This window comes from Carassius auratus, chromosome 22, assembly GCF_003368295.1.
Source record: "Carassius auratus strain Wakin chromosome 22, ASM336829v1, whole genome shotgun sequence".
Classification (NCBI taxonomy): domain Eukaryota; kingdom Metazoa; phylum Chordata; class Actinopteri; order Cypriniformes; family Cyprinidae; genus Carassius; species Carassius auratus.
This window is the reverse complement of record NC_039264.1, coordinates 10,427,367-10,440,723: the sequence shown is the minus strand read 5'-3', so window position 1 is coordinate 10,440,723 and position 13,357 is coordinate 10,427,367. Positions and strand designations below refer to the sequence as shown.

The following is a 13,357-nucleotide window of genomic DNA, read 5'->3' as shown; positions in this document are numbered from 1 at the left end:
TACTGCACAGTGTCACTTTGAGTTTAATTATAAAACTATCACATACCAGTCTTACCAGCGTAACTGAGGTAAGATACTGTAACTGAGCTCCTTGACCAGCAACATTAGTGCAAAACAGTGTAAAGTTCCCCAAAGACTTCTGGAAAGGAAGCCAAAAAGGTTTCAGCGACCACTAATGGAGCATTCTCATAAAAATGGAAGTTATTTTTATACATTATAGAAGATAGGGTTAGCACTTACAATTGCTTGTCGACCTCGTCTTTTTGCTCTAGTTATTGTTTGACATGTGCATTATAGGTAAACCAGTCACCTGACAGTGGAGAACAGGAAGCTGGGGATCAGACGCTGGTACGACACACAGCCAATCAGCTTGCTCACAGCGATCAGGTATCAGTGTGTATGTGACCTGGAGCCACAGAGAGAAACAACAATACATCTGTACAAAGTCATGAAATACGACGCTGAACTGCTGAAGAGCTTAAGAGCCAGTCTGATGAGATTTTATTTGTAAGCAATGAATTCACTAAAGTTTAAACATATTGGTTCACTGTCTGATGAAAAAAAAAAAGTAGTCAACTTTCAAGTTATTAAATATCATTAAGGGTCTTCAACAAACCCGCGTGCTTAATATATTCAGAGAATCTGACAAAACGACTCTTATTTGTGCAAAAATGTACACCGCACCTCTTTACTCTTTGACCCTACATTAGGTCTTTTTCAACTGTGTTATCAAACAGTTATTTAGGTAGATTAAAAGAATTAAAAGTTGGATTGCGTCAGACAGAACAAACACTATATAACAGTCCCTAAGGCGTCAAAACAATCTCTAAATTACCCAAAGAAATTTCTTTAAAAAGATTGATAGTAATTGACACACTAAACAGAACCAAAATTACACCCTAAGTTTAAAGACTTCATGGCTTTGTTCAGATAGAGCAAATATTACAACTAATGCTTTCCTCAGTGAACGGCAGTTTAGTTATAATAGTCAAATGCCGGAGTAACATCAGAACAGTCGAACTGCACAGTATTTTCCAGTGTGGTGTTGGCGTGTAGGTGTTATCGCGTTACAGTTTCGTGCAGTGCTGTGCTGCGTGGGAGATCCAGTGTTGGGTCCACGTTCAGACAGGCTTGATCTCGGTCTTTGTTAGACGCCCACAGCACCTGACCCTGAATCACAGCAGCCATCAGCATAGCTACCGCCTCCACACTCATCCCTGAAAGACATCTGATAACACCAGCTACTGCTCAGAGAGATGTCATCACACACATCCAGCCCGGAATTAGTTCGGTTTATTTGATTGATTTATTTATGTTCAGTCTTGGTTTTGTAATAATGGGTTATATTGGCTCTGTTGCGAAACCTAGTGAGCTATCTACTGCCTAAATGGACAGCTGTTTTATAAAGCAGCATTCTACCCAAAATGTAACTTTGCAAGTGACTGATCTGGAACAATCTCTGTAGGTGGCAACCTTTGCCCCACACAAACCTGCTGTAGATGACTGAGTGCCGCTTGTAATTGTAGCATAAAGCATCAGCTTGTGAATAATTAAGCAAGCTGTATTGTTTAACAGGTGATCTTTTGGGTACACGCTATCATTTAAATGTTTGGGGATTTGAATATCTTTTTTTTTTTTTTAAGAAGTCTCTTATGTTTAACATTTATTTCATCTAAAATACAGTATAAAAGAGTAATATTGTGAAATATCTGTATAGTTTTAAAATAAATGTTTTTAATGTAATACATTTTTTTAAATGTAATTTATTGCAAGGCTGAATTTTCAGCATCATTACTCCAGTTCTTCTGTCACATGATCCTTTTGAATTTGATGTTTTTTTTTTTTTTTTGTAAACGTATGTAACTTATGATACAATTAATGCATCTTTGCTGAATGAAAGCTTTAAGTTCTTTCAAAAAGAAAGTGCCCCCAAACTTTTGAACAATAGTGTTTATTACAATTGCATTATTTCACATTTTATTATTTGCATTTAAGTTAGTCGGCAATGTATAAAATTTTTGTAAAGTAGTTACATTTATTTTAAATATCTTCATCTAATATTTGATTTGATTTAAGCTTTATTTACATGTAATGAAAAACATTTCTAATAAATAAAAACGCATAGCACAAACACATCAGATAAGAAAAAAAAAAAAGAGTAAAGGTCACTCTCATGTTGTTTCAAACCTGTCTGAATTTGAATTCTTCTTAAATTAAGGTGAATATTTGAAGGACTGCTCTTTCCCAAATGATATCCTCAGAATTACTACTTTTGTGTTCCACAAAAAAGTCAGGTTTGAAACGAGGTGGTTATGAGAAAATGATGAGTGAATTGTAATATTTGAGCGCTGACGATTGAAGTGTTCTCTCTCTGAGCTCTCTTCCCAGAAACATGTGAGGGATGTATAGCACTGCAGGGAGCAGAACGCTCTCTTTAAAGAGAACAGCACATGAAAGACGTGTGGGACGCTGTGTGATGTAACAGCCATTTGACCTCAATAATGAACACTGGAGTGGCGCTAATGGAAGCCGGCTAATTTTGCTATTACATAAAAAGCATCACATGGTAAAAGTACAGGGCATATGTTAGTGATTGAGAGAATAAGGAGACAGCTGATGGTTAGGTACTAGGGAACACTGAAGGCTGAGCTCCTTTTATTGTGGGGTATGAACCAAAGGAAGATGTAAGTGAGCCAACTGCACTGACAGCACAGCCCTGAGACGGGGACAACCAGATCAGTCGTGTCAAGCCTGAACTACTTTTAAGATTAAAACATGCACAGAACCGTTCCATTCTCTACAAATTAATATCATGTGTTATTTTCAGCTTAATCATCTGTAGTATACTGTCTCTCACAGTAATTATGACTCATACATCAATCATCAATGTGTGAAAATGAACAGAAAATGCACTTACAGTAATACACTTACAGTGCAGAGGCCAGATGGTTTAAAAGCATAAATGACAAGCTTGTGTGTGTGTGTGTGTGTGTGTGTGTGTAATTATTTTAATTTACTTTTTTCACATTTGAAGTATGACAGGGTAAGTGAATGAAAAAAGAAAGAATAGAAAAACACACTTTTGTATTTCCATTACTTTCCAAAATATAACAAATACAAACTTGCTGTGGAAATGCATCCTCTTGGTCCACGAAAAGGGTATTTTGTCAAGTATTAAGAGATAGATGGGTTGAGTACAAGAGAAGATAAGTGTTTCCATGGTTTTGATGGAAATATACAGGTTAAGGGGTTAATACCATGTTCTAAAAACGTAACTACATCCACCACATTTTTCCTGGCCATAATAACAGGAAATGATGAAGTGAAAAAAAAAACACTATGTGACCTTCAAGTACTGTATTCTTTTAAATGCTATTTTTACGCGAGAGAAAACACCAGTTTTGATGCCACTCCATCTGCATATTCTTTACAGTCCAAACTTTTACATCGTATACAACAAAACAGAAGTAATGTAAATTCATTTTTATGGCCATTTTTTTTTTTAAGATCAGTTTGTTAAAACGGTCCATTTGTCAGTACAACACGACACTGGTTTTTGGACTGGTTTTGATGAAAAACCCCTAAACCGATCAAAGCTGCTCACTTCTGCTCAAATCATACACCGAGTATGTCGTGTATCATTACGTTTAGTATTCCAAAAGATTTCAAAGTCATAATACTCATACTCAAAAGATCTGAGGCTACTGTGTCAACCAATTCATTTTAACACCGTGACAAACAATAGAAATATTCATGTTATATGACACAAGAAACAAGATATTAAAACAAGTAATAAAGCTTAGCTGCAATATTATTATTATTATTTTTGAATGACACGGATAACTGCATTCATCAATTTTGCATATCTCCACCAAAACTCCTTGTTTGATTGGCCTGTCAGGTACAGCCTGTCATTGTTGAAAAAGACAGCAATGAAAAAAAAATATATATATATATTGTGTTTAAGGGTTTATTTGTGGTCACCATAACAATGCAACCATGCATGTGTAGTTATTGTTGGAAAATACAGGTGTTTGTGGTAAGGTAATTGACCACGATGCGTAAGCTATCATATATGACACGGCAGATTCAACTAGACAGCTCTATACAGATAAGCAACAAAATACTAAATGGGAAATGTTAATATTTTGTACAACACATTGCATTACATTTCAGTCTGGATGGTGGTTATTTGTTAGACATTGTATTGTTTGGGGCAGTTGTGGCCTAGATGTTCAAGAGTTTGACTCCCAACCCTAAGGTTGTCGGTTTGAGTCTCGGCCGGAAATACCACGACTGAGGTGCCCTTGAGCAAGGAACAGAACCCCCGACTGCTTCACGGGCGCTGCATTATAAATGGCTGCCCACTGCTCCGGGTGTGTGTTCACGGTGTGTTTACTGCTGTGTGTGTGCACTTTGGATGGGTTAAATGCAGAGCGTGAATTCTGAGTATGGGTCACCATACTTGGCTGTATGTAACTTTATTTGTTATCTGTTACATATCGGCCACTTTGGGACTCTCTTTGGCCTGGCGCATTCCATAAAGCCACTTGATCACTCGAGCATTTCTCTCAATGACGGAAACACCATAAACAGGGCGTTCATCTTTTGCTGCCGCTGCTTCCCCCTCATCTTCACCCTCGGCTGAACGTTCGGATGCTGGGGCACTGGCGCTACGTAGATGTGAAACGGACACAATGTCAGAACCCGGCCTTGCTAACTCATCTAAATCCGATGGGTCAAGGCCACAATAATTAAAGAAGCGCTCAAGCTCTGCTCCTGCTCGTGAAAAGCAGTCGCTGACGTCCGATTTTGAGCGTGTCCGTGAAGGACGCTTCCTGGAGCTTGTTGAGGAGATGCAAGTGATGGCTGGAGATGGCGGAGACTGGAAGTCATTTTTGGCTAGGAGCGAATCAGTGGAGTTTGGAGTAAGTGGGGTCGGTGAGGGACATGATAATGGTTCTGTGTTTGGTTTTATGGGGAGGGGTGGAGGTGGGCTAGCTGAGGATTTCAAAGGAGGCGAGGTTTGCACAGCACAGTTTGGTGGTTTAACAGGTCCTCTGGTGCCATTTGTTTGTGTGACATTATGGAGCCTTTTGAAGTCAGCAGGTTGCTGATTTGGCTTTATGTACGGTCTAAGCAAGCGCAGAAGTTGCATTGGGACCTGCGGCATGGCCTGTTGCACCGGTAAGCGGTTCTGTAGCTGTGGTCTACCAGCCATCCTCATCTGAGGTAACTGGGGTCTGACGTCGACTCTCCGCACTGTCATGGTAGGACATCCGTTTGCCCCTGAGGTTTCTATTGCAGCTTTCTCTTGACTTGCAGAAGTCGACCCCAGAGAAGGTTCCTCCAGTGGTGGAGAGGTGGCCTTGGATGGATCTGTAACATCTTTCTCATTGCTGCTGGGTTGTGTTGAAATGACTGGAACGGTGGCATCGCTGACTCCATCAATCAGTTTGCAAAGATGTTCCAGGTTAAGGGGTGGCATCTCAGACTTTGTGGGTCTTGCAGGGATCTTCCTTGATGGCTGTTGAGTACCTTGTCCATTCGGGCTGTTGTTGGAGGGACAAATAACTGGCTGCTGCTTCTTCAAAACCACCTGTTGGCTCTTGACATACTTGGCCTTGTCTGCTTCCAAACGTTCCACTGCACTTGGCTTGCGTATCCCTGGAGATTGCGTATCCCTGGACTCTGCGTTGTGACTTGGAACGGCAGGAGCTCCAGCCAGCCTTATTATTCTCCGTGAAGATGGCTGGAGAGTGTCAGTTGACATCCTTGGGGGAAAAAAAATCTGCACTGGTTTGCTTGGAAGTAGATAAATGGACTTGTACTGAGTGACTGAGTATACTTCCAAATTAAAGGGTTGGATTCATGCTTTAATACCTGTGGGAAGAGAAATAATTATGCCAAACAGACAATTGCAGTTGTCTAATGTTATATCATGCATTCTGAGCTATTTACACTGTTAAAGAGTTGGATTCTAATGCTAAACATGACCAAAGCCTCAAAAAATGAAAACGCTTCTGTGCCATATACACTTCTTCTGGGTTTGTATAAGTTTCGGGAAAGTTTTTTTTTTTTTTTCAGTATGGCCCTACATGACATCATGAAGGGTGGCTGATGTCATGTGTCACAGTTCTGGAGGCCAGAGCAGTGTTTGTGGTCTTCCCATGGAATTTGGCTACTTTAACACCGTTATCACTTGGAATGCAGATTTTACCATCATAATTTGTTAAAATATTGGTGTCCATTGTGAGTTTTTAAACTCTTACCTTAAAGGTGTGCAATATATGAATAGTGGTCATAAACAGCTGATGAGATACTATTCTCACTTAAACGGACTAAAGTTTTAGACACAGATTCAATATTTGACATCTCACAAGCAGATAAACATTTGATACGTATTTGATACGTCACAAGCAGATAAGCATTTTTTCCAGCACAGGGCCGACAAGTAACAGCAACGATAGCATTCCAGTACAACATGTTTTAAAATGGTATGATTGCAAACTTTCACACGTACATTTCACAACATGGTTAGGCATTTTTTTTTTTTTTTTTTACTGTGCTTTAGTGAATTACAAATGGCCACATTGAGTAAGATTCTGATTTTGCAGGAGCCGAATAATCAGATGGTTAAAAAGTCTCTGCATATATGGCTCAAGCCTTTCCGTAAATAAGTCAATGGGATTTTCTTTCCTCAGTTTTGTTGTCTGCTATTGGTCAACATTTTATTTGCTTACAAAAGTGATAGCACAACTCTTATCAGCTAGCTCCACAATTTGAATCTGGCCATAACACAAATGTCACAGACAATTATGCCTCCAAAAACATCAATACCTGGGGTTAAAAGTATGAGCATTAATAAAAGTGATACTTGCCTTAGCAGACACCACTAATGAGCTCTTTAGGCTGTTGATGTATATTCCAGGAAAGCTTGAAACCATTATGACGCCATTCTCAGAAGACTTTATTAGCAGTGGCTAAAAGGCTAGCACTTTTGTCTAGAATACTGATGAAACTAACATTCACGTAATTGATTTTTAAAGAATTTATTATTAGCTGACTACTTCCTAAAATAACTGTAAATCACACTGAAAGCCTGCAGTGTCCTTCCATTTAGCAAACCAACATGACGACTGATATGAAAACATTTGTCCAAGATTGTGACATTGCCCATTTAGGAATGTGACCTCGGCGAGACATGTGACTCTGAAGTCACTGGTTAACTCGAGGGACTTTCTGATGTTTCATACTGGATTTTTGTCCAGTGTTGTTGATCAATGTTGACAACTGTGCTGCTTTTATCAATGGACTTAAGATATTTTCACTTAGAGGTAAAGTACGGCCAATGAAATAGCAGCTCATTGTCCAAATACTTATCTTTCATTTAACATCAGCCAGCACTCCTGAGGTTAAAGTGCAGTTTACTCTATCCTTTCTTGTCTAATACGATCCATACATTATTCCATCCTTGCATCCTCTCTGCTCTCCCAATGTCTCCATCAATTCTGACCTCACACTCCCTCTATCTCTTTATATATACCAGTTTATAACACAACAATGATATTACAATTCAAGATTAAGAAATTTAAATCGATCCCTTAAGGCAAGAAAAAAAAAAAAACGGTCAGCAAGAATAAATGGAAAACAAGATTTCACTTACAGATTCCTGGGACAGGGTACGGCATGTCTCTACATGATCCAGGATTGTTTCTAGAACCAAAACAACAGTTACGGGGAATTAGAGAGAGACAAACTTAGATGACTGATGGCAGTAAAGTATATGTTAGCCACATTGCTTAAAGGTATAGATCACAGTGAGACACATTAACAGACAATACGCACACAACCAAACACATACCTGTGACTGTTTCAGGAAACTCCGCAGCATTGGATTCCCCTCTAACCTCTAAAGTTTGAGTCAGGTAGGACAGAGCGACTGAGTTCAGTCAGTAATGTCTTTTGTGTGTCAGGGAACAGAAAGATAGCAAGACAGATGGTGTCCACGCGTGTGCTTGTGTTAAGGAAAAAGTAAAACTTGCCAGACCGGTTTGACTCTCTCCTCAAACAGTCCTCCTGCCCTTTTCTCTTGTCCCATCCAATCAGAAACTCATTCACACTCCAGGAAGTATGTCCCATATGCCCTTTGAGTCACCTGATCACTGAAGGAAATAGCTACCTTTTGTCTGTAATCTATGTGTGTTGCTGTATGTAGAGAAGAGACAAGCTGTTTGACATCAAGTTAGTTTCTAGTCGTTTATCTTTGAGAAGATATATTGTTCTTTTTTTTAGCATGGAATTATATACAGGTGCTGGTCATATAATTTGAATATCATCAAAAAGTTTATTTCACTAATTCCTTTCAAAAAGTGAAACTTGTATATTATATTCATTCATTACACACAGACTGATATATTTCAAATGTTTATTTCTATTTTGATGATTATAACTGACATCTAAGAAAAATCCCAAATTCAGGATCTCAGAAAATTTGAATATTGTGAAAAGGTTCAATATTGAAGACAGCTGGTGCCACACTCTTATCAGCTAATTAGCTCAAAACACCTGCAAATCCTTTAAATGGACTCTAAGTCTAGTTCTGTAGGCTACACAATCATGGGGAAGACGGCTGACTTGACGGTTTTCCAAAAGACGACCATTGACACCTTGCACAAGCAGGGCAAGACACAAAAGGTCATTGCAAAAGAGGATGGCTGTTCACAGAGCTCTGTGTCCAAGCACATTAATAGAGAGGAGAAGGGAAGGAAAAGATGTGGAAGAAAAAAAGTGTAAAAGCAATAGGGATAACTGCACCCTGGAGAGGATTGTGAAACCCATTCAAAAATGTGGGGGAGATTCACAAAGAGTGGACTGCAGCTGGAGTCAGTGCTTCAAGAACCACAACACACAGACGCAAGACATGGGTTTCAGCTTCGCATTCCTTGTGTCAAGCCACTCTTGAACAACAGACAGCGTCAGAAGCGTCTCGCTTCAAAAAGGATCCTGGAGTCTGGAGGAAGAGAGGAGAGGCACACGATCCACGTTGCTTGAGGTCCAGTGTAATGTTTCCACAGTCAGTGATGGTTTGGGGTGCCATGTCATCTGCTGGTGTTGGTCCACTGTGTTTTCTGAGGTCAAAGGAACTTCAATTAACTAGGAAGTTTGAGAGCACTTCATGCTTCCTGCTGCTGACCAACTATGTAGATGCAGATTTCATTTTCCAACAGGACTTGGCACCTGCACACAGTGTCAAAACTTCCAGTACCTGGTTTAAGGACCATGGTATCCCTGTTCTCAATTGGCCAGCAAACTCGCCTGATCTTAACCCCGTAGAAAATCTATGAGTATTGTGAAGAGGAAGATGAGATATACCAGACCCAACAATGCAGAAGAGCTGAAGGCCACTATCAGAGCAATCTGGACTCTCATAACACCTGAGCAGTGCCACAGACTGATCGACTCTATGCCACGCTGAATTGCTGCAGTAATACAGGCAAAAGGAGCCCAAACTAAGTCTTGAGAGCTGTACCTGCTCATACTTTTAATTTTCATACTTTTCAGTTGTCCAAGATTTCTAAAAATCCTTTCTTTGGATTGGTCTTAAGTTATATTCTAATTTTCTGAGATACTGAATTTGAGATTTTCCTTAGTTGTCAGTTATAATCATCAAAATTAAAAGAAATAAACATTTGAAATATATTAAACTGTGTGTAATGAATGAATATAATATACAAGTTTCACTTTTTGAATGGAATTATTGAAATAAACTTTTTTTTATATTATAATTATATTACCAGCACCTGTACACACACACAGAGACACACACACACACACACTTAGAATTAGACAATGAGAAGAACAAAAAAAAAACAGTGTAGGTATTTCTGATTTACAGTTAATTATTTATAGACCTTGTAGCAAAACTTACATGCTAAAAACAGGATGTGAGTATAATTATAATCATTATTTTTGTGTAGTGCCTTAAATGTAAAAAAAAAAAAAAAAAAAAAAAAAAGAGTGGAAAAATGTTTAGGATCAAGTATTTATTTTCTCATTTAAAAAGATACACTTTTAAAGTTTCAAAAAATTATATTAGGCCAGAAAGCATCTTAGACAAGAAAATAAAACTATCACCATGTTGTTTATAAAAATACAATTCTAATATACAGTACTGTGATCTCTGATTGGCAAAACACAGTAAAAATCATGTCTTGATTTAAACTCTCATTTACACAGAGAGGTTTGAAATGTCTGTATGTACAGATTTACAGTTGACGAGGAGATGACGATTGTATTTCCTCACATTATGTTATGATCTGGCTTGCAGTAGCCTTATGACATTTGCTATACAGTATGCTGACTTGTGTCTCCAGTACATGCTCTAAAACAATAACTCCACAACATTGTGTTTCAATGAGTTTCACGTAGTTAAACCTTTAGCAAGAGCAAATTACACGGCCCTCTCAAAACCAGTCAGACAAGCAACAACTATTCACCTGTTTTAGTAGTTTTAGATTTAGCACTTAACATTTCATCTTGTAACATCTTACAAGTAGCGTGAGTTATGTAATCAGATAAGTAACTAGTAAAGTATCCGATTTTTTACATTTACAGGAAAATATGAGTTATTTTTTTAAATAAATAATGGCAGCTAATTTGTTTCCCATTGATTGTCCGACAGCTCTCCTGTCCTCATGTAGAGAGAAATCAGGAGTGAGTTCAGATGTGTTGTGTGCACTGTTTGAACATGATGTTACTGTAGATCTAGACTAAATGTCAACTCATCTCACTAACACAGAAATAGAAACAGAAACAGAAACCGTTTTCTCAAAGGCAAATTCCTTCAGTCTTTTCGTTTTTGGTGTGAAAGGACTTTTACATTGAAATTGCTTTTTTTTTTTTTTTTGTGAATAGCCCAATTTAGCCACTGAATGAAAATTTCTTGAAATTTAGTTTTCGCACAAGTCTGACTATTTCTCAGAATTTCAAGTTTATTTACAGCAAAAAGTCAGAATTGTGAGATGTAAAATTACGAGACAAAAGTTGCTGATTTGGGGGAAAAGTAGCAATTACCTTTTATTCATTTATTACGTGGTGGAAACAAGCTTCCATACTGATCAAATAAACTGCATTGCCAAAATTTGAGGGAATTTTTTTGCGCTAAATATTCATGTTGTGTGAAACCGTTCTTTCGCTGTAAAATAAAACCCGTTCACCTCGCATACATGTAGAAATTGTAGAAATCTACTTTTCCTGCAACAAACAAAAATTGGATTCGAAATGTTCCTCGGCCCGAATAATAACGCCAGTTTATGTGACTAAGCACCATGACACTGAAACTGATACTGGATAATATTTTATCATCTTTATAAAAATACTGGCACACATTTGCACAGACTGTAAGATCGTTTGTTACACAAAATGTGACTCATAAACTTTGACCTTGACTGAGCAGCTTGTTAGTTCAGAGAGTGACCGAGTTCTTTTATTTCCAGTTTTTAACACGCACGTCCTGGTCTCAGGACAGTATGCAGTTCTTGTCCTTGTCTTTTCTACTGAGACTCTGCGTCCTCCTCCTGAAGCTTCCTCTTCGGCTCTTGTCCTCGTCCTCTGTCTGTCCTTCTGCTGCTCTCTCTCCGCCCGTCAGCTGCGGTGGCAGGGGAATGCGCTGGCCCAGAAAGAAGCCTTCTTCCTCTGAGTCTGAGGAAGAGGAGCAGGTGGAGCAGGAGTCTTCGTGGCGGTAGCGGGTGGAGTGCAGGGTAAGGCTGCCGTCCAGGGCGCTGTTGGACCGGTCCCCTACTCTGCATTCCAGGGTTTCCAGACGAGGTCTGTCGCTCCGTGGACCTCGGGAGCGTCTGAGCCGCTTCTCGCTGGGATGGTGGCCACCGCTTCCCCGATGGAAACCGCGGCGCTTCGACCCATCTGAAGGAAACATGATCAAATGAGATCACCCTTGATGTAATATTCCATTTTTTTGGGGTGAACTAAGGCCTGAAGCAAACACGAGGACGATAAACTTCTTGAATTTCTGGTTTCGGCCTCCAGGTTTCAGGCTGGCCTCACCACTACTGAACCCATCTGTCCAAACCAGAATTGGGATTATTAAAAAACAATCTTACCCAGCAGGTCCATTTGAGATGGTCCTTCAGTGCAGAAGTGCAAACTGTGTCCCAAACTTCCTTCATCTTCCTCCTGCTCCTCCTCCTCATCCTCACCCCCTCTTCTCTCCGTCTCCACCACTTCCTCTTCCTCTTCCTCCCACTCTTCCTCTTCCACTGAATAGCTGCAGCTGATTGGCTCTCTGAAGCTGACCCTGGCGGTGCTGCTGCGGACCGGTGTCCCAGGCACGTCTTGGGCTTCGGTGACAGCGGCCGGGGAGTCAGACGGATCGAAGAAAACGGGGGGCGGAGGAGGCGGGAAGGAGTCGGAGTCATTTAGATCATCAAAAGCATCTGAAGACTCCAGTTGAGAGGAAATTCCTATGACAGAGGAATAAGAAATAAGAAATACAGCTTCGGACAAGATAAACTGCTTTACTGACTCAAGCATACAGTACCTGAACAACTGCTCTCGATGATGTTCCCACAATCCTTTGCAGTGGACGTCCCTCTAGACGTGAAGCTTGGCGGGAAAGGGCCAAATTCTGCGTATCCGTTCAGCTCCGCTGTAAACTCCAGACGGTCTGGCGTGTGATTCACCTGCTGCGTGCTGATGCCTGATTGGTCCGTGCAAACTAATGCCGGCCTGTCATTGGCTGCTGGACGGAGCTGAGAGGACAGATGTGAATGTTCATACGGTGGAGGCTCGCCATTCAGTACAGGATGGAACGAGGTGTGAACACCTGCTAAATGAACAAGCAGAGACATTAAAGATGCTTGTGAATACAAACAGTGTCAATAACATTCAACTGTACAAATGTTGATCATGAAGGTAAACCTCACAATAAAAAAAAAGTCCTGGGCTGCCTTTCCCAAAAGCACTTGATGGTCGAGGACAATGCTTTTGGGAAACGCAGCTTCGTTTTTATTTTGGTAAGATTTTCAGATGTTTTTTTTTTACAGAGGTGTCTTTTCTTCACCATTTGGTAATTTGTGAAAGATTGTTACAATTTAAAATGAACTGTTTTCTATTTGAATATATTGTAAAATGTCATTTCTTCCTGTGATCAAAGCTGAATTTTCAGCATCGTTACTCCAGTCTTCAGTGTCACATGATCCTTTATTATCCCACTCTTTTTTTTTTTTTGTCCAACATTATTATTTTTTTAGATCAACAAACTAAAGGTAATAAATTACATATGCATATAATTGTACTTACACAATTAAAATACAAATGTAATTATTTTTTCTTTACA

General features: G+C 39.5%; 2 protein-coding genes across 6 annotated transcripts in view; both read right to left on the bottom strand.

The window, feature by feature from the left end:
• Window positions 1-3,954: 3,954 nt before the first annotated feature.
• fam110a (family with sequence similarity 110 member A) lies at window positions 3,955-8,068 on the bottom strand. Of its 2 annotated transcripts, XM_026197664.1 has the most exons (3): window positions 7,865-8,068; window positions 7,667-7,716; window positions 3,955-5,883 (listed from the first exon to the last, which is right to left on the bottom strand). In XM_026197664.1, the coding sequence occupies exon 3, from the start codon at window positions 5,771-5,773 to the stop codon at window positions 4,496-4,498; it is 1,278 nt and encodes a 425-aa protein (XP_026053449.1). In that variant the 5' UTR covers window positions 5,774-5,883; window positions 7,667-7,716; window positions 7,865-8,068; the 3' UTR covers window positions 3,955-4,495. The 2 variants fall into 2 exon arrangements, with proteins under 2 accessions (XP_026053449.1, XP_026053450.1); XM_026197665.1 differs by lacking the exons at window positions 7,667-7,716; window positions 7,865-8,068 and adding an exon at window positions 6,882-7,630.
• Window positions 8,069-10,864: 2,796 nt separating this feature from the next.
• Window positions 10,865-13,357, bottom strand: part of prickle3 (prickle homolog 3) — a 39,481-nt gene continuing 36,988 nt past the window's right edge. For 3 of the 4 annotated variants that reach the window (XM_026197657.1, XM_026197660.1, XM_026197659.1), the window contains 3 exons: window positions 12,560-12,847; window positions 12,123-12,482; window positions 10,865-11,925 (listed from right to left, as the gene is read on the bottom strand). In XM_026197657.1, the coding sequence (XP_026053442.1) occupies window positions 11,522-11,925; window positions 12,123-12,482; window positions 12,560-12,847 (1,052 nt within the window). In that variant the 3' untranslated portion in view covers window positions 10,865-11,521. The remainder of the gene's footprint in view (window positions 11,926-12,122; window positions 12,483-12,559; window positions 12,848-13,357) is intronic. The other variant, XM_026197658.1, reaches the window with a different exon arrangement.